Consider the following 19,629-nt stretch of genomic DNA (forward strand, 5'->3'; position numbering starts at 1 on the left):
TCTGCTTCTAGCTTTTTGCTAGTTAACTGGTGATAGGAGTCTTGGCTTCAAATCTCAATCCTTAGATCTCAGCCTCTTAAGTAGCTAATTACAGGTGTGAGCTACCAGCATTTGGCTTGACCCCTCCCTTAAACAGAAAATGAAATTCATCAGAATGTCTTCTTTAAACTTGGGTGAGAAACCTCTTGCCTCTGAGAGTTGAGCCAGGTTTTGCAATTTGCATAATATATCCGACTTCCTGCCTATCAGCAAAACTCACAGCTTAGTGATAGGTGGCTTGAAGAACAGATAAATCTGACCAACCCAGAAGACAGACTGTGCACCTCTGGGGAAAATACCATTTCACCTAAGAGCACTAAAGGTCAAGCAATTAATTGCCTAGCTATGTAACTACATATGGTGGAGCTCTCAGATGTGGGAGGTTCAGAATTGGCTTATTTAAGAAGGTCACCTGAGAACCAGAAGAAGCTATACTGAGTTCCTCTATCCATCTATCCATGCTAGCAGCAACCATTGAGGACCTGCTCTCTGACTGTGATGACCCCTGAACAAGTACCAAGGCAATGCCACAATGCCATTATGCTCAGTTCTTCTGTATGTCTCAGACATCAGTCAGGCATTGAGGTTCTGTACTGAGTTCAGGAAGAGCCAGTTCCACAAGGGCAAAGCAGCAGGAGTGAGAAAGGAGGAAACAAATCCAGGGCTTAGAGTGTGTCTGCCTGGTCAGGGGTGCGGAGCGAGGCCAAGGGGGAAACTCAGCCAAGTACTCTTGGCATCCACTGGGAATGTGCCTTGCAGAGGGACTGGGAAAACAGCCACTGCTCCCTGCCAGGGAGGAGGCAGAGAGCAGCAGGGCCAAGCTGCTATACAAAGGCACCAGGGAAGGGGCGGAGGCGCCTTCCTAACCAATCCTCTGGCCCCCTGAGAAGATGGAGGGGAAAGAAAGGTCACAAGTTATCTCCAGACTGCCAAAAAACGGGCTGCATTAAGGATGAAGAGCTAGAAAATCAGGGTGGTATTGTGATCTGAGCTCAACATGCCGCAGGGCTGAAGGAAGCCCCTCACCCCCAGTTACCCTAAAAGAAGTCACAATGGTATGAAGGAGGAGGGACTTTAAAAATAGCACAAGCAAGGATGGGGCTGGCAATTCCTAGTGTTTGCAAAGCTCCAGTGATGGTCCTGCCTCTGGAACTAAGAAATTCACCATATCCAAAAAAAAAAAAAAAAAAAAGAAAGTGGAGCCATAGAGTTCAAGAGACAGAGGATCGATGAACATTTGCAGGAAATAAGGATCCACAGAGGATCGATGAACATTCGCTGGAAAAAAAGGATCCTCAGAGGATCGATGAACAGTTGCTGGAAATAAGGATCCTTTTTTTTTTTTTTTGGACCATGTGTGACATTTTGCAAACAACAACAAAAAAAAGTTGCCAGTCTTACATAAGTCTTATTTGAGGAGGTTTTAGTAGATCTCTTGCCCAGTAGATATTTACAGAAGAAATGAGGAAAATCCCTTCATGTTCTTCCAAAAAACAAACCCACACGGATTTCGCTGAGCTGCTAAAAATGTAGCAAGGCTGACGTCAGAGGCCCTGGAAAGAAGGCCGCTCGGCCTCCCCAGCTGATAGCGCGCTGCTCTGCACTCCTCCCTGATTAAGCCCATCTGGCCGCACATTTGGTTTGTACCAAATGTAGTTTACAACATAAAGCAGACAATATGTGCATATTTCTTAAATGAGATTTGTCATTTAATTGAATTTTGGTCAGCGTTTTTTTACTTAACTCTTTGAACGTTAGCTTGTAGACTGAAATGCTGTCACAGTTTGAGTTTTTGTGCCAACAGGGCCTGGAGTCGTTTCTTGGGACATGGAGTTTGGACAAATGAGCTGCATTAGATGGAAGCCAAAGAAACTTCCTGTAAAAGTCTCTTATTCTCACTATGGAAGTCCATTATAAAACTGTGAGGACCATTCTTCTTCATGGAGATTGTTGATGAGCCAGAAACCCTGATCAGTAGTAGCTAGCCAGGAGCAATGGGGAAATGCAGAGGGAACTTAGAATGGAGGATGAGATTGCAAGGTCTCTGAGAGAAGATACTGAATTAAACTTCTTGATGCACAAGTCACCTCCGCCCTGTAGACCTGACCTAGGATAGGAATTTCTCCCAGTCAATTCCAATAAATTCTCAAACCCAAAGGCTCATGGGTTTATTCTGACCCTAGGGACACACTTTCAGTATATAGAAAGTATATTTGTAACAGGTACTTAAATTCTTTTTTGCTGCCATGAATTAACTAGAAGCAAGGAGGAAAGCCTGTCATCTGCGCCTCTATTTTGTGTTTGTCATTGTTCTAAGCTGTTCTCTCCATAGTCACTCTGCAATTCCCTTGGGCTCCAGAAAAGACAGAATTGATCAGTAACATCTTTATGATTAAGGACTAAAACTACCCCTAAAGCACAGCCTTGCAGGATCAGATCGCCCCTGAATGGGGACAGTTACCAATAATGATCAGGTTGCTCCTGGGAGCTGAAGACACTAGCTCATGGAAACCAGATTGCTCCCCTCCAGAGAAGACAGCAATAACTCCTCAGGAAGCTGAGAGAACCACAACTGGGATAATGACTAATCATGTCAAACCAGAACCTGGGACTCTTAACTATGCACATCTTTGCCCCTGCCCCTAATTCTTCCTGTATCTAAACCTAATGTTCATGACTGCTCCTTGAAGATGGTTGGAAGAAGAACTGCAGTATCATCTTCCTGGGGTATCATACTATATAGATTTTGGTAGATTTCTTTCCTAATAAACTTTCCTATCACTTTCACAACACTTTGAGTCTAGCCTGAATTCTCTTGCTAGAGGCCAGGACTGAGAGGGACAGCTGTGCTAACTTTTTAGTAACAAAATGACAAGTATCACATGCAGACTGAAGGCCCACTTTGTGGAGGGTCATGGGAAAAAAGGATGTATAAACTGTGCTAATGAACTCATCACTCTCGAGTTGAATTGTTGCAAACTTATGAAGTTTATCCTGGGTATATGCTGCACTTTTTCAGAACAGGAATACTGCCTCAGCCTTCCAAGAGTTAATGTTATAGGCATGCACTATCATAACTGGTACTTGGTAGTTGTTTTAATAATAAAACTTGGTGGCTGTGTTTAACATGCCTTCTCCTGTCGTAGGCAGGAAGTTTTGTGGGTCCCAAGGGCCTGTGCTCATTCCTCCTTGAATAGGGTCTCAGACAAGGTAATTTGGGGTAGAGGCTAACATACTGTTTCCTTTAGCTAAGGAATTTGTCTTTCTGGCTGGGTTACAGCTTAGTGATAGAGCACTTATCCAGCTTAAAGGCCCTTCGTTAGATCCCTAGCACTGCAAAATCAAGAACAACCACAACAAAAATAACCTTCCCCAAACTGACATCAGAGACTGTCTTGAGCTGCTGGCTACCACCCGCCACTTACTGGGGAAAATTATCTGGATACCTAGCTTGGTCTTGTCAACTTGTTTCCTACTTAGTCAGACTGAAAATGTTTTTTAAATCTCTTGAGGCTTTGTGGGAAACTCACTGCTATCAACGCTGGAGGAAAGTGTTTTAAGAAGCCACCTTAGTAACACAGAGGATAGGTTTCCTAACCTGGTGCTCATTTGAATCCTCTGAGAAGTATTTTAAACATAGGTTCTTGGGCCACACCTCAGCCCTGGATCAGGATCTCCCAGGGTAGGTCCTGAGAACCTACACTTCTAAAGCTCCCCCAACCGATTCTGAAAATAAGACAAGCATGGGAACCATGGATTTAACTCAAGAAAACAATTAGAAATTGTATCACTTAGCCAGGTGTGGTGTCACTCCTGTAATCCCAGAACTCAGGAGGCTGAGGCAGGAAGACCTCAAGTTCAAGGCCAAAAAGAGCTCCCAAGGGAAATTCTGACAAAAATAAAAACAAAAACAAACAAACACTCATACAAAAGAAAATCTTATTGCTTTAAAACCCACAATCTGCTTTTAAAATAATGCTTTAGGGCTGGGAATGTGGCTTAGTGGTAGAGTGCTTGCCTAGCATGCATGAAGCCCTGGGTTTGATTCCTCAGTACCACATAAATAGAAAAAGCCAGAAGTTGCACTGTAGATCAAGTGGTAGAGTGCTAGCCTTAAGCACAGAGAGGTTCAAGGACAGTGCCCAGGCCAAGTTCAAGCTCCAGGACTGGCAAAATAATAATAATGCTTTAAAAATTAAATAAATGCACATTTTTAGAAAATAAATCTACCCCTCATTACTAATGGACTTGCTACAGGCATATTAAATATTAAAATTCAAACAGATAGCTTCTTGTGTGCTGAAATCAGACTTGACCTTAAATAATATAAAACAATGGGAAAGTCTCTTTTGGTAGTTTCTCATCATTTCTTTCTCTTTTTTTTTGTCCCCCCTTTAATGGAAAACAGCAGCAGAGGGAGAGGAAATACTTTATTTTTCCCAACAGAAGTTGGCCCTGGTGCTACCTGATCCTAAGCAGGATTCCACCTGCCCTTCCCACCCCCAGAACTGTGGAAGTGACTGGCCACAATTTCTGTGCAGCTCCCTGACTGGTCTGATGAGATCACTCTAGAGCTGTGTGTGTGTGTGTGTGTGTGTGTGTGTGTGTGTGTGTGTGTGTGTGTTGGTGACTATGTATCAGCATAAAGGGAGTTTTCAATTTCCTTTTTTTTTTAATGCTATGTATCCCAGGCTGTTTTTGAACTCTTAATGGTCCTACCTCAGTCTCCTAAGTACTAGGATTCTAGATGTGTACCAACCTCCCTGGCTTTTCTTTTTCTCTTTTTCCTTTTTTTCCCCTCACATTTTTTTTATTCTTTGTCATTTTAAAACACAGCAAAAAGATCAGGAGTTTGAGGCCAGCCTGGCCTCTATAACCAGCTTGGCCTGTAGCAAAACAAAACAAAAGAACAAACCAAAACCAAGAACAACCATCCTTAACAACAACAAAGCCTGTTGGATTTGTCTGCCTAGGCTGGCTTCAAATCCTGATTCTCAGATCTCAGCCTCCTGAATAAGCTAGGATTATAGATGTGAGCCACTGATGTCTGGCTACAAAAAGATTTAATTTTAACCCAAGTCTCAGTGATAGGCTGAGGCCTACTTGGAAGCATAGAGTATGCAGTTTGTCCCAGCTGCACACAGAGTTAGCAGTGGGTATGTAGAAGGACATTAGATGCTCAAAGCAGCAGCCAATGATGTCATCTGAGGGAGAGGGTCACACAGAAAGTGAAATAGGATCTGGGATCCAATCACATGTCTAGGATGGATACAGATACAAAGTATTGTACATGGAAAGGACAAAAAAAAAGTTGGCTTTAAAATGTTTTGTTTTTTTCTGGTGCTAGAGATTGGACTTGTGGCCTTTCCTATGTGAAACATGGTTCCACCATGTGAATATGGTTCTACCTCGTGAAACATGGCTCTACCTCCCTGGAGCCACCTTAGTGATTTTTTGATGCTCATGAAACATTGTAGTTTAGGGAAATGTCTTCATTTGTACTTGGGACTTATCTTGCTAATATTTCTCATTGTTTAGAGCTTTTGATTTATCATATGGATCTTTGGAATACAAGTACATACATATGATTTCATTTTCAAAGACATATTATACTTAGTTATCTGTTGATACTTTGCATAATATTTTTTGTTCAGGTACATGACTTTTAGTTTAATTTTATTAGATATGTAATCTGTCACAGGGAAAGTTAAACTTGCTTCTCCAAACCATGGTTACAATCAAAACCGAAAATCATCTAGGGTTCTTGTTAAAAAAAAAAAAATTGAAGGTTTCACCAGTGGCTCATGCCTTTAATCCTAGCTACTCAGAAGGCTGAGGCCTGGAGGATAGAGGTTCAGAGCCATCCAGGGAAGAAATGTTTGCTAGACTCTATCTCTAAAACAACAAACAAAAAACGGGTTGGAAGCATAGCTAAAGTGGTAGAATGCCAGTCTAGAATGCACAAGTCCTAATCCCAAACTCTAGTTCTGCCAATGAAAAAAAAAAAAAAAACCTTAGGTAAGCTTCAGAGCTCTTAGTTATTTAAGTTCCTTTGGAACAGAACACACACACACACACACACAAAAAAGAGTCTAAAGGTAGAGTCTAAAGGTAGTTCCCAGGATTTAAAGGTAATGCTCTACAGGCAGTTTTACAGACCAGAGATAGGGCCTTCAGTTCTTTATGATTATCACTTGGTGATAGCTGTGTACATTAAGGACTCCAAAAACTTCAAAGTATATTTCTACAACCCAAGTTCATCTTGTAGAAACATTTCCTAGAGCTGAAACAAAAATTATTGTAGGAAGTATAATTCTATTTAAGCAAGTTCCTGGGGATGAGGGAGAGGGTTGAATTATGATTCAAAAATCAAGTTCTAAACCTCAATGTCTAAGTCAATCTCAGAGTAAAATGTTTTTAAGCACTGCAGATCAATACCACCCCCCCCATCAAAGTGTAGTCTGGGATTTCTGGACATTTTTTTTTCAAAGAAAAGGAAGGTAAACAAATCACACTTAACTAGCTACCTGGACCCAGGGATACAAGCTGTGGTTTCTGTTTTGTTGTTGTTTATGGCAGCTCATCCAAGTGAAAAGTATGGGGAAAATTCTCCTCATTTCCTCCTCCAAACTAGGAAGAGGAAAGTAAATACAGAAGGAAGAATACTTGAATATTGGGGGAGGGGGCATTTAATAACACTTTACAGATTCCAAAGCATTTTTACATGCTTTAAATTCTTTCTTCCAGGACCTCAAAGTCTATTCTGCTCAGAACCACTCAGGTTTCTCAAGACGAAGTCTGAGTCCCTTAGGAATGCCCAAGAGCGGGTGAGGTGACTGCCGAAAAACTGACCACTTGCAGAACCACAAAAAAGATACTTTTACATGGATGTATGGGAGTTTTGGTTATGATTTTAGGAAGTAGTCAGGACATAGAATTACCACCTTGTAGCCTCAACTCTCTCTGCTCCTCCAAAGTATTTTGGTTTTGAGGGAAATATAGGTTAAGTATTTTACTTACTACAAGAGAAATCAAAGTGATTGCTGCAAACCATTAACATTTTTAGAAAATGTCTAATGCTCTGTCGAGATATAGCTCAAACTGCATGTAAAATACAATGAGTTTGCCTCTCCAAAACAAAAACAAAACCTTGTGACATTTCAATTTTTCATATAAGCAAAAGAATAGAGTCAAAATTTTATTTAGGCTAAAAATATGCCCCTTATTAAGATAAAATCAACACATTTAATATTATCTATCTCATTAAGGAGAAACTCAATGTGATAACAAAATTGCCTCCAAAAACAGCTGCAGTCATGGATACACTACTTTAGGTTTTGGTGCTGGGTCTCCATTCAAGTCCTTAGGGATCACTGTATATTTTTGTTTGTATGCCCTAATCATTAAAACTAAACCAGTGCACCCCAACTTCACCCCAGATGACTCATGTAGGTGATCCGTGGACCACCAAGAGGAACAACACTGGCAGTCCCGTCCCTCCATCCCGAAATCAGGACTGGATGCTAGGTCCTCTCCATCCCAGGCAGGAACCTCATTCTGGACCCCAGTAGCTGCCTGTTGGTCAAGCCATTTATATCCAATAGCAGCTTCTACTATCACTACCAGACAAGGATTTTCACCACAATGATGATAAAATGTAAAATCAACCAGCAGCGGCTTGCACGGACACCAGGGCAACCACACTGAAGATGCCCAAGCGTTAAATCCAAGGGGAACTGACCTGCTTCTTCTGGTGTGTGTTTAATAGAGTCAGAAACAAGGCATAACATCTGGAGTAGCTGGCCAGGGCTGCGCAGCAGTCACGGTAAGAAGTTAGCTTGCTGCCAAAATGCCAAATGAGAAACAAAATGTTATTTTTCTACAACATTCGAATACACAGTATGATTTAATGCGAAACTTCAAAGCACTGCCCAGTTCATGGAAAGGGATCCGGAAATACAATTCCAGCCTAGAGAGGCTGCCGAGGGGCTTGCTGTCAACTCTGGGGCTGGTGGGTGGGGAGGGAAGATAAGAGAATTCAAAATAAAAATCCTCTGTAGCTGGGGGTGTACCTTAGTGGCAGAGAGCTTGCCTAGCATGTACAAGGCTCTGGGTTTGATTCCTGCCCAAACAATCATTCACTCAATCAATCGAACAAGCAAAGGAATAAACACTTTTTTTTGGGGGGGGGTGGGTAGGGGATCGGCACTTAGCTCAGTGGGAAAGTGCCTGCCTATCGAGCCCTGAGTGTTGGTGGTATCCTTTGAAAAATAGAAACTTTTAGGCTGTAATACATTTGATGCCGTAAATTTACACTATCCCATAAAGGCTCAGAAAACAGAAGCTAAGAACTTTACACACTATCCGTTGGATGACAGTGAATTCCCAACTGTATCAGAAGGAAATGTAAAACTGTTTTTGTGTTCAGTGGAACTCATAGCTTTATATGTACTTGCCTGGCAGGTGCTTTACTGCTTTTGAGTCATGTCGCAGCAGAAACTGTTCTAACATAGCGGGCTAACCATGCTACCCAAATATCAGGAGAAATGAACATTAGGGCAAACAGTTTCAAATGTGGAGAGCAGGCAAAGAAACCAGACCTAAAGGCAATACTGACAATAAGGAGATGGCCATCACCTTTTATTAATTAGTAGATCAAAAGGTAAAACATTCCAAATAGCTTTAAAATCTGACCATGTAGCAGGCCACAAATAAGCCTCCATACATTTTCAGAGAGCTGATCTTCCTCAGCTGAGAAGATGTCTTGAACTCAGGAGCTTGAAATTAGCCTAAGCAGCATAGTGAGAAATTACTTCAAAAAATAGATAAATACATTAAAAAGCAACTAAACTAGAAACTAATTTAAAAAATTATTTTAAAATGTATCTTTAGGGCTGGGAAGGTGGCTCAGTGGTAGAGTGCTTGCGTTGCATGCATGAAGCCCTGGGTTCGATTTCTCCGCACCACATAAACAGGAAAAGCTGGAAGTGGGGCTGTAGTTCAAGTGGTAGAGTGCTAGCCTTGAGCTGAAGAGCTGTGGGACAGTGCCCAGGCCCAGAGTTCAGGCCCCATGACCAACAAAAAATTAATCAATTAATTTTAAAAATTCATACACACACATCTTTTGAAAATTAAACATACCTATTTATGGGTCACAAAATAAGAAAAATCTAAAAAATATTTAATCTGAATAATAAAAAGACTTCAATGAAAACTTAAAGGGCACAGCTAATGCAGTATTTAGAGGATTTTTTTTTCAGTTGTGGGGCTTGAACTTGGGGCCTGGGCTCTGTCTCTGAGCTCTTCTGCTCATGTTGAACTATGTGCCACTTCCAGTTTTTGAATGGTTAATTGGAGATAAGATCTCACAGAGACTTTTCTGCCTGGGCTGGCCTCAAACCACAATCCTCAGATCTTAACCTCCAGAGTAGCGAGGACTACAGGCATGAGCCACTGGCACCTGGCTAGAGGGAAATTTGTAGCCTTAAGAATACCAGGAAGGAAGGGCTGGGAAGGTGGCTCAGTGGTAGAGCGCTTGCCTTGCATGCATGAGGCCCTGGGTTCGATTCTTCAGCACCACACAAGAAAAAAGAAAAAAGCCGGAAGTGGTGCTGTGGCTCAAGTGGTAGAGTGCTAGCCTTGAGCTGAAGAGCTAAGGGATAGTGCCCAGGCCCAGAGTTCAGGCCCCACAACTGGACCCCCCAAAAAATAAATAAATAAATAAAAGAATACCAGAAAGAAAAGAGTTGAGTTTCTAACTAAAGAAGATAGAAGGAAAATATAAAATACTCACAGGGAAAAGAAGAAAGTAATAAGGGTAAGAACAGAAGGAATAAGATAGAAAACAGACACACAATGAAGTTTATTAATAAATCTGTTGGTGCTTTGCAAAAACTAGTAAAATTGGCAAACTTTGGTAAGAGTTTTTAAGTGATAGAGAACCTTCATAACTAATTCAAATTGGGAATGAAAACCAATATCAGAAGGACATGAGCATAGTGATTAAAAGAATGAATTCTGAAGTCCTAATGTCTCATTGGAACAGTAGCTCTCTCTCTCACTTGTAATCTTAGGAAAACTACTAAACTACTCTATGTCTCAGTTTTCTCACATGTCAAACAAAGATGATTCTAATCTTAAAAAGTTGTTATAAGGATTAAATGAATTAGTATTTGCAAAGTACCTAGAATAGTGCCCAGCATAGTGTAAGTACTGCACCAGTATTTAAGTAAGTAAAATAAATAAAATAGAACATAAAACTACAACAGAGGCTGGAAAGGTGGCTCATGCCTTGCATGCATGAGGCCCTGGGTTCGATTTCTTAGCACCACATAAGCAGTAAAAGCCAGAAATGGCTCTGTGGCTCAAGTGGTAGAGCCTTGAGCTGAAGAGCTGAGGGACAGTGCCCAGGCTCAGAGTTCAGGCCCCTCACTGACCAAAAACAAACAAAAAAACAACCAATAGCAACAACAAAAAACCAACAGAGCTAAGTGCCGGTGGCTCATACTTGTATTCCTAGCTACTGAAAAGGGTAAGCTCTGAGGATCAAGGTTTGAAGCCAGCCCAGGCAGACTTTTAACTCTTATTAACCACCAAAAAGCTGGAAATAAAGCTGTGGCTCAAGTGATATCCTTAGCTTCAAAACTCAAGAGACAGTGCCAAGGCTCTGAGTTCAAGCCTCAGGACAGGCACAATAGAAAAATAAAAATACAACAGAGGTTGAAAAGATAATATGAGAACATCTGGAATAATTAAGTTATTTAGCTCTTTGTTGTCGTCGTTAGTCATGGGGCCTAGGCGCTGTTTCTGAGCTCTTTATTACTCAAGGCTAGCACTCTTACCACTTCGCACCACAGTGCCACTTTGGTTTTCTTGGTGATTAATTGGAGATAAGAGTCTCATGGACTTTCCTGCCCTGGCTGGCTTTGAACCATGATCCTCAAATCTGAGCCTCCTGAGTAGCTAGGATTACAGGCCTGACCTACAGGCACTGGCTTTTGTTTACTGTTTTTTAAAGACAAGGTTTCACTATGTAGCCTAGGGTTTCCTTATATTCTCTACCTGCCTGGCATAGCCTCCTGGCATGGAACATATGCTGTTTGAAAACTTAGAAAATGTTTGAGGTTCCTACGAAAGAACAACTTTTGAAACAAAAATGCAAACTTTTGAAATGTGACTAAACATACAATTATTAAAGAACATGATTAGCCAGGCATAGTGGCATGTGCCTGCAATCCTAACTACTCAGGAGGCTGGGGTAGAAGTCCAAAAAGTTTGGGGTCAGTCTGCATAGCATAGACTGGTGAAAGAAAGGAGGAAGAGAGAAGAGAGGGAGAAGGGAGGAGGGAGAGGGGAAAGGAAAGAAAAGAAACAAAGGGAAAAGAAATTAAACAGGAGCCAACAACAAAATACATAGAGAATAAAAACGCACTCATAGGTGGAGGGGAGGGAAAGTAGGAGAAAAATGAGGGAAAGAGTAACAAGTTTGACAAGAACTGTACTTCTTACTTATGTACCTGTAACCCCTCCGTACATCACATTAACACACACACACACACACACACACACACACACACACACACACAGAATAACTTTGAAGCTGAGTGCCAGTGGCTCATACCTGTAATCCTAGCTACTCAGGAAGCTGAGATCTGAGAATCATGGTTTGAGGCCAGCCCAGGCAGAAAAGTCCCTGTGAATCTCTTTTCTCAAATAAACTACTCAAAAAAGCTGGAAGTTGGGGTAGGATTGTGGCTTAGTGGTAGAGCACTTGCCTAGCCTTCACGAAGCCCTGAGTTTGATTCTTCAGTACTATATACACAGAAAAAGCCAGAAGTGGCACTGTGGCTCAATTGGTGGAGTGCTGGGAAGTGCCCAGGCCCTATATTCAAGCACCAGGACTGGCAAAAAGAAAGAAAGAAAGAAAAAAAAAAGAAACTGGAAGAGGTGCTGTGGCTCAAGTGGTAGAAAGGTAGCCTTGAGAATAAAAAAAGCTCAGTTATAGCACCCAGGCCCTGAGTTTAAGCCTTTAAGTCTCAGGACTAGTGCACCCCCGCACACGCGTGCGCGCGCGCACACACACACACACACACAACTTTGTGTGAATTTTACCTACTTTTAAAAAATAGATACATTTACTGTAGTTTTCACAAACTCTTCTAAGAAAACAAAAAAGTTTGAATACTTCCTAACTCATTTTATGAGGCTGGTATAAAACCACACAAAGACACTAGGAGAAAGAAAAAGAAAGGTCAATGTAACTATGACCAAAGATGAAAAATCCTAACAATATACTGAGTAACCAAATTTAGCCATGAAAAATTGTTAATGTAATTTGCCACCTTAATGGACTGAAAAAGTTAGTTCATATAACCAAAAGAGATCCAGGGCCAGCATATGAGATAGTAACCCTGCTTCATGATGGAGAATCACTTTCTAAATGGTATCTATAAAAATCTACAATAAATATTGTTTTTGACAAATGGCCATAAAAGTAATTTAAAGTCAGGAGAAAGCATACTCAACCTTCTCCCAATTTTGTATTAAATTGCTAATCAATGTGACTGCAAAAAAGATGGAGATAGGTGGGTATGAGTTTCACCACTGGGGAAAATAAATCTTATTTGCAGCCAGAGGATTGTGGTTTGAGGCTAGACCAGGCAGAAAAATTAGTAATGATTCCATCTCCAAAATAATCAGCAAGAAGTTGACTGGAGGTATGGCTCAAGTGGTCGAGTACCAGTGTATCAGCCCAGTAAAGGAGAGACTCTAACTTCAAACCCAAGTACAAAAACAAAAACACAAAACAACAACAAAAACCACTCATAAAACCAAAGGTTCCCAGATACAAAGTTAATAGGTAAATATTGATACTATTAAAGTACATTAGTAACAAACTGTGAAAAAATAACTTTTTTTTTTTTTTTTTGGTGCTGGTACCAGGGCTTGAACTCAGGGCCTTGCGATTTTGCTCAGCTTTTTCACTCACAGCTGGCACTCTACTACTACTTCAGCTGCATTCCCCATCAAGCATTTTTGGTGATTAGCTGTAAGTAAGAGTCTTGAGGGCTTTTCTGCCTCAGCTTGCCTTAAACCTCATTAGCTCTCCGGAGTAGTAGTATTATAGGCAGAAGCCACCAGTGCCTGGCTGAGAAAAAATATTTTTGTAAAGGTCTGCATTCATAATTGCAGCAAATACCATGTAAGATCTAGGAATTTGTCTAGAATATATGTGCAAAATCTTTATGGGGATAATTATAAAATTGTATAAAAGGGCATAAAAATTAAAAAGGCCAAGTGTGGTATCCAGCAACTCGGGAATCTAAGGCAGGAGGATCTCAAGTTCAAGACCAGTCTACACTACAAATTGAGACTGTTTTGAAGAAGAAAAAGCTGGGTGCAATGGCTCAAGCCTATAATCTTAGCTACTTGAGAGGCAGAGATGTAGGCAATCACAGCTTCAGGCCAGAATTGGTCAAAAGAAGTTTGTGAGACACCGTCTCAGCCAATGGCTGCAAGCTCAGTGACATGGGAAAGCATAAGCAGGGAACTCACAACCCAGACCAGTTAGGCATGAAGCAAGACACTACCTCAAAAACAACACCACAAAAGGGGGGTTAGAGGCCTAGCTCAGGTGGTAGAGCTCCTGCCTAGCAAGCACCCTTTAACGAGCAGCAAGCAAGAAATATAAATGCATAATTTAAAGACAGCTCTAAACTTTAACAACATCTTGCTTTGAGGCAACCTAGCTCTAAATGATCATTTCTTCTAGAAGAAAGTATTAGAATGATTTGTGAGTATGTGAGCCCAAGTTCAAATAATAGAACTAACTAAATCTCTTACTAACTAAATCTGACCAATGATCGATCTTGGTTAAAACTCTTACATCCTGCTTCTGAGTCTACCACAGAGTTTCCTATATGACGCTTTATCTCCAGGGAGCTGAAAAAGAAAATGGAAACAAACAATCAAACCCTCTAGGATAGTTCACCTCTGTCCTAAGAAATAAGGTGGCTTACAAGTGTATGAATTTGGAGTTGTCATACAATCACACAGGAAATGAAATCTGTTTAAATCATGTTCTTTACCCTGGGGCCACTGGATTTAAAACATTTTCTATGACACAAAGTAAAGAGCAAAAATGAATAAGTAAATAATAAAAGAATTCCTAGTCAGTTACCCAAAGGAACTCCAAAGAGAAGCATTAGCACTTTTGTCAGGTTCCTGCATGCCCGCCATCTACCCACCTGAATATTCTGGCAATATTAGTACACACGTCCTTGTCTCCCATGTACTGGCCAAGCACCGTGCAGAGCTGGGGCAGGGCGCTGACACTGAGCATCTTACTTCTCACTAGCGACGAATCGACCATGTTTCTCAGTGTAGCAGTGATCTGCGGTAAAAGCAAGTATGTGTGTCAATTTTTGAGAGTTTCTTTGTTTTTCACTCATATACATATATAGTTTACTCCAATATGGTAGGTGTATAAAGGGGCATGTGTGCACGTGCATATAATGTATCCTGATGAACCTCACCCTGTCTATCATCCTCCCCTATTCCACTCCTCTCTTCCCTAGACATGGCGTTGTTTTTTAAGCTGGAGGATATAGCCGTGCCAGGCTACACACCACAGTTCACCCCATCACCTCCATAACTCCATCAGTAAATCAAACCCCTTATGATTCTCTCACAGGAGAATACATCCCCGCACAAGTAACATGAAATGAAAAGACAGAAAGCCTATTTGGGTTCAAAGGTAAAGAATGGAATAAGAAGTAGCCACAAATAACGCTGTGACCATGTGATATGTAACATTTTTCTTCTAGTCTCATTGTCTTTGGAGGAGGCAAGACTTGAGATCTTACACACTTGTGCTACTTTGTTTTTTTGTTTTTTATTAAACAGGAAAGCTATCAACTTTAACCTTTGTCCAAGAGAACAATTTAGAGCCAGGCACATGGTCGCTCAGGCCTGTCATCCTAGTACTGAGATGGGAGGATCACTGTTCCAAGCCCACCTCCCTGGGCAGTCTGTGAGACTCACCAAGGAAAGTTGGTCGTCACATTGTGAGCCCAGCAGTGCCCGGGAGACTAAAGATGGGATTGCAGCTCAGGTGCGCCCCCTGGTGGGGAGCGAGATCCCATCCTAATACCAGTGCAAAACAGGGTCAATATCTGCCTGCCTAGCAAAAACAAGTCCTTTACCAGTTCTAACACCAGTACTGCTAAGAGAGAAGAGGAAGGAAGGGAAGAGAAAGGCAAAATGGCCTTTAAGATGCTTTTGAAAAAGCAGACTAAGGAAATAATAGTGGATGAAAGAAACACGAACTTTCTGAAGGGGTCCTGGTGGCCTGTGTGTTTATATCCTGTTCTGTTTCATTCAAGACTGCAGCTCCTTCTCAGGCTCTGAGCTCCACACCTGCTTCTTCCACACCTGATTGATCTGTCCATATCTTCTCTCCATCACCTCGTCCCTGCAACTTCATCTCTTCCCCAGACCCTACAGAGTCCCTGGAAGAACTTCTTCTACAGTCTCTCTCTGTTCAGATCATCCCCCCCCCCCCCCCCCCCCAGGGCTGCTCGCTGCTGCTGCAGAAGGCTTTGGAAACCCAGCCTTCCTGCTCAAAGGCCAGTGAGATAAGACTTAGGCAAAGAATTCAAAACTGGTGTGTTGTGGACACTGACAGAAGGACCCAAGACATACAGCAGAGTCTTGCCAACTTGCAGCTCTCTAAGCCTATGGGAAATGACAGACTTTGGTTTGACCATGCCAAGCCAAAGGCTCCCCAATCTGATCTGTGAGAGGAATAGGTTATGTTCATTCGAATCTCTGGCAGTTCATGATTCATAATCTAGTTTTCCAGGAATGACCACCTACAAGTCTACAGCCTCCAATAAAAGCTTGAGGTGTTGGGACTGGCAACCTAGGCTGCTCCTTCCTGAATCTGCCCCTCATGTGGAAGGTGAACTTTTGCTTTGCTTTCACTTTGCTTTGCCTTAATAAACTTGCTCCTTAATTCTTTCTCTTTCAAGACTAAGAACATTCTGCGTAAAATCCAGGAAGCACAGGACTAGGAGGCAACACTCATGTAAAGCTCTTTACTCTTTTTTATTTTGCTTTGTTTTGTTTTGCTTTGCTTTTATACTAGTAGTGGGATTTGAACTCAGAGCCTGGGTCACTGTCCCTTAGATGTTTTGTTTAAAGCTGCCACTTTGCCATGTGATCTACACTTACACTTCCAACTTTTGGGGGGTTAATTGGAGATAAGAGTCTCACAGACTGTTCTGCCCAGGCTGGCTTTGAACTAGGATGCTCAGATCTCTGCATTCTGAGAAGACAGGATTACAAACATGTGCCACCAGTGCCCAGCTTCATCTGTGTTGACATCCGCCCTGGCCTCTCCCATCCTACCACAGGATCATCATCACTGATTTATTATATGTGTATGTACTGGTCCTGGGGCTGAATTCAATGCCTGAGCGCTGTCCTTGAGCTTTTTTGCTCAAAGCTACTGCTCTACCACTTTGAGCCACAGCTCCACTTCTAGCTTTCTGCGGCTTAATTGGAGATAAGAGTCTTGTGGACTTTCTTGCCCAGGCTGGCTTCAAACCATGATCCTCAGATCACAGCCTCCTGAGTAGCTAGGATTACAGGGGTGAGCCACTGGTGCCTAGCATCATCACTGTTTTCATTCCCCCTTCATGGCAAACCTCTTTAGTCTACACAGCACTTCTTCCTCCAACTACTTAGACAGCAATAAAATGTGCAAATAAAAACTCTTCAGTGTTCAGTTACTCACTGGCTGAAGCTAGAGGGAGAAGGGGATGGAGCACGGCAGTGGGGAGGAGGAAGATGAAAAGGAGAAGGGACAAGCAAGGATTTTCTCTTTAAGAAACCCTAACAACGGGCTGGGAAGGTGGCTCAGTGGTAGAGCGCTTGCCTTGCATGCATGAAGCCCTGGGTTCGATTCCTCAGCACCACATAAGCAAAAAGAAAAAAGCCGGAAGTGGCGCTGTGGCTCAAGTGGTAGAGTGCTAGCCTTGAGCTGAAGAGCTGAGGGACAGCGCCCAGGCCCAGAGTTCAGGCCCCACAATCGGACCTCCCCCACACCAAAAAAAAAAAAGAAACCCTAATAAGCCAGATACTGATGTTTCACACTTATAATCCTACCTACTCTGGAGGTTGAAATCAGAAGATCAAGAAATGTACTCACTACCTTATGTATATAACTATAACCCCTCTGTACATCACCTTTTTTAATTTAAAAAATTAAATTAAAAAGATTTGAAACCAGCCTGGGTAAAAAGTATGTGAGACTCATCTTCCCTAAAAGCTGGAAGAAGAGCTGTGGCTCAAGTGGTAGAGTGCCTTGAGCAAAAAAGCCAAGCAAGAGCACAAGGCCCTGAGTTTAAACCCCAGTACCAGCATACGCGTGTGTGTGTGTGTGCGCGCGTGCGCACACACACACACACCTTGAATTTAAAAAGTTCAATGGGCTGGGATGTAGCTCAGTGACAAAGCACTGGCCTAACAAGGGCAATGTCTTTGATTTAACCCCTAGTACAAAAAAAAAGACAAAAAGTACAATAAACAAATAAAAAGAAAATTTATTCATAACTGCTGGGCACTGGTGGCTGACACCTGTAATCCTAGCTACTCAGGAGGCTGAGATCTGAGGATTGTGTTTCAAAGCCAGCCTTGGCAGGAAAGTCCATGAAATTGATCTCTTCAATGAATCACCAGAAAAACCCAAAGTGGCCCTGTAGAGTGCTAGCCTTGAGCAAAATAGCTCAGTGATAGTACCCCGGACCAACTTGAAAAAAAAAAAAGTTCAAGGAATTGGCAGACATCTTGGTGAACCAGTACTTAATACCTTGAGACAAAAAGTCTGGAAAAGGCCACTGGGCAGATGTAGCTATGAAGATTCCCTACCTTGCGAGCAGCCTCCAGTCTTTGGGAGCCTCTGGCAGCCAAGATGAGGGGGAGGGGTGCTGAATGCTTGGACTAATAATTTTCTCAGGGAAAAATGCAGAAAGCTGAGTAGGATGAGAGAAGGTACAAAGTAGATAGGAAAGGCATTCACAAACTTGAGATGAAGAAATAGAGTCAGAAAGCCTATGAGCTCCCAGGTAGGCTGCTGTCCTTGATTTCTAACATCTTTGTGTGTGTGTGTGTGTGTGTGTGTGTGTGTGTGTGTGAAAATACTGTACAGAGGGGTTACAATTACATGGGCAAGATCATGAGTACATTTCTTATCAAGCATTGTAGCCTCCTCCTTTGTTTCCCCTTCCCATCCCTTCCCGTCCCCCCCCCACCAAAGTTGTAAAGTTCGTTTTCGACATAATGACTTGTACGTCTCATTGTTGCAGTGGGTCCACCTGTATCCCTATTTAAATGGTTTGTTTTTCCTCTTCCCCTCCACAAATTATACCGACATCAAATACAGTGAAAGCAGGGGTTATACTGTGGGGGAAGGACATACAAAGCAACAAAGAAATAATCTTATAAATGTGTTAGAAACAATCGCATGAAAGAAAAAGAACATTTGAATACATATCTTAGGGTTTATTTCCCTAACATCACCTTATCTGACCTTTTCTGCTTCAGACATATACTAGATATTGCAAATAAGGGAAACCATGGGACCTATGTTTCTGTGGGCCTGGCTTACTTCACTTAATATAATTTTTTCCAAGTCTTTCCATTTCCTAACAAATGGGGCAATGCCATTCTTTCTGATGGAGGCATAGAATTCCATTGTGTATATATAGCACATTTTCTTGATCCATTCATCTACTGAGGAGCATCTGGGTTGGTTCCATATCTTAGCTGCAATAAACATAGCTGTGCTGGTAGTTTTAGTGTGGTCTTGTTTGTAAACATTTGGGTAAATGCCCAAAAGTGGGATTGCTGGGTCATAGGGGAGCTCTATGTGGAGTCTTTTGAGGAACCTCCATACTGCTTTCCAAAGTGGTTGAACAAGTTTACACTCCCACCAACAATGCAGTAAGGTTCCCTTCTGTCCACATCCCCTCCAGCATCTGTTGTTTTTAGAGTTCTTAATTTTAGCCATTCTAACTGGAGTGAGGTGGTACATCTTATCTGCTGCTTTTTACACTGGATTTGGCATTTGTATCTAAATACATTTCTATTATTTCTGCATCATCTGGAATAGCCATAGCCAAACTCCCTGGGGCTTTGTGTCAACTGAACTGCCAATGGCAGAATGGTTCACATCTCACTGATGATGTGAAAGAAGAAATACAGCCACCAGAGACCACAGACAGTATCAAGTGATTGAAAACCAAAGCCACACCATTTTCCAACCTCAGTGAAACCGTCTCCTTCTAGTAATAAAAGCAAGTTTCAGGGTTTTTTTTGGATTTATGCCCAGATGAGACCACATATGTGCCCAAATCACAGCCGATGTGGTAACCCAAGAAGTTTCATATTGGCTTAACTATGATTAGTGCCATTCTGCACACATGAAATGAATGGTATCAAAAATGCCAAAGTGCTTTGTTTTTATTGGGATCTACTAAGATATATGCTATGAATGCATTATTCATTCGTAATTTTTGATAATACTTG

General features: G+C 41.9%; 1 protein-coding gene across 1 annotated transcript in view; it reads right to left on the reverse strand.

Moving 5' to 3' along the window:
• The window catches only part of Armc2 (armadillo repeat containing 2), a 100,834-nt gene that overhangs the window by 24,608 nt on the left and 56,597 nt on the right, over positions 1 to 19,629 (reverse strand). Inside the window, exons 11-12 of the mRNA XM_013022356.1 lie at positions 14,286 to 14,431; positions 7,781 to 7,880 (exon numbers count right to left, since the gene is read on the reverse strand). Of these exons, the coding sequence (XP_012877810.1) occupies positions 7,781 to 7,880; positions 14,286 to 14,431 (246 nt within the window). The remainder of the gene's footprint in view (positions 1 to 7,780; positions 7,881 to 14,285; positions 14,432 to 19,629) is intronic.

This window comes from Dipodomys ordii, unplaced genomic scaffold (assembly GCF_000151885.1).
Source record: "Dipodomys ordii isolate 6190 unplaced genomic scaffold, Dord_2.0 Scaffold62, whole genome shotgun sequence".
NCBI lineage: Eukaryota > Metazoa > Chordata > Mammalia > Rodentia > Heteromyidae > Dipodomys > Dipodomys ordii.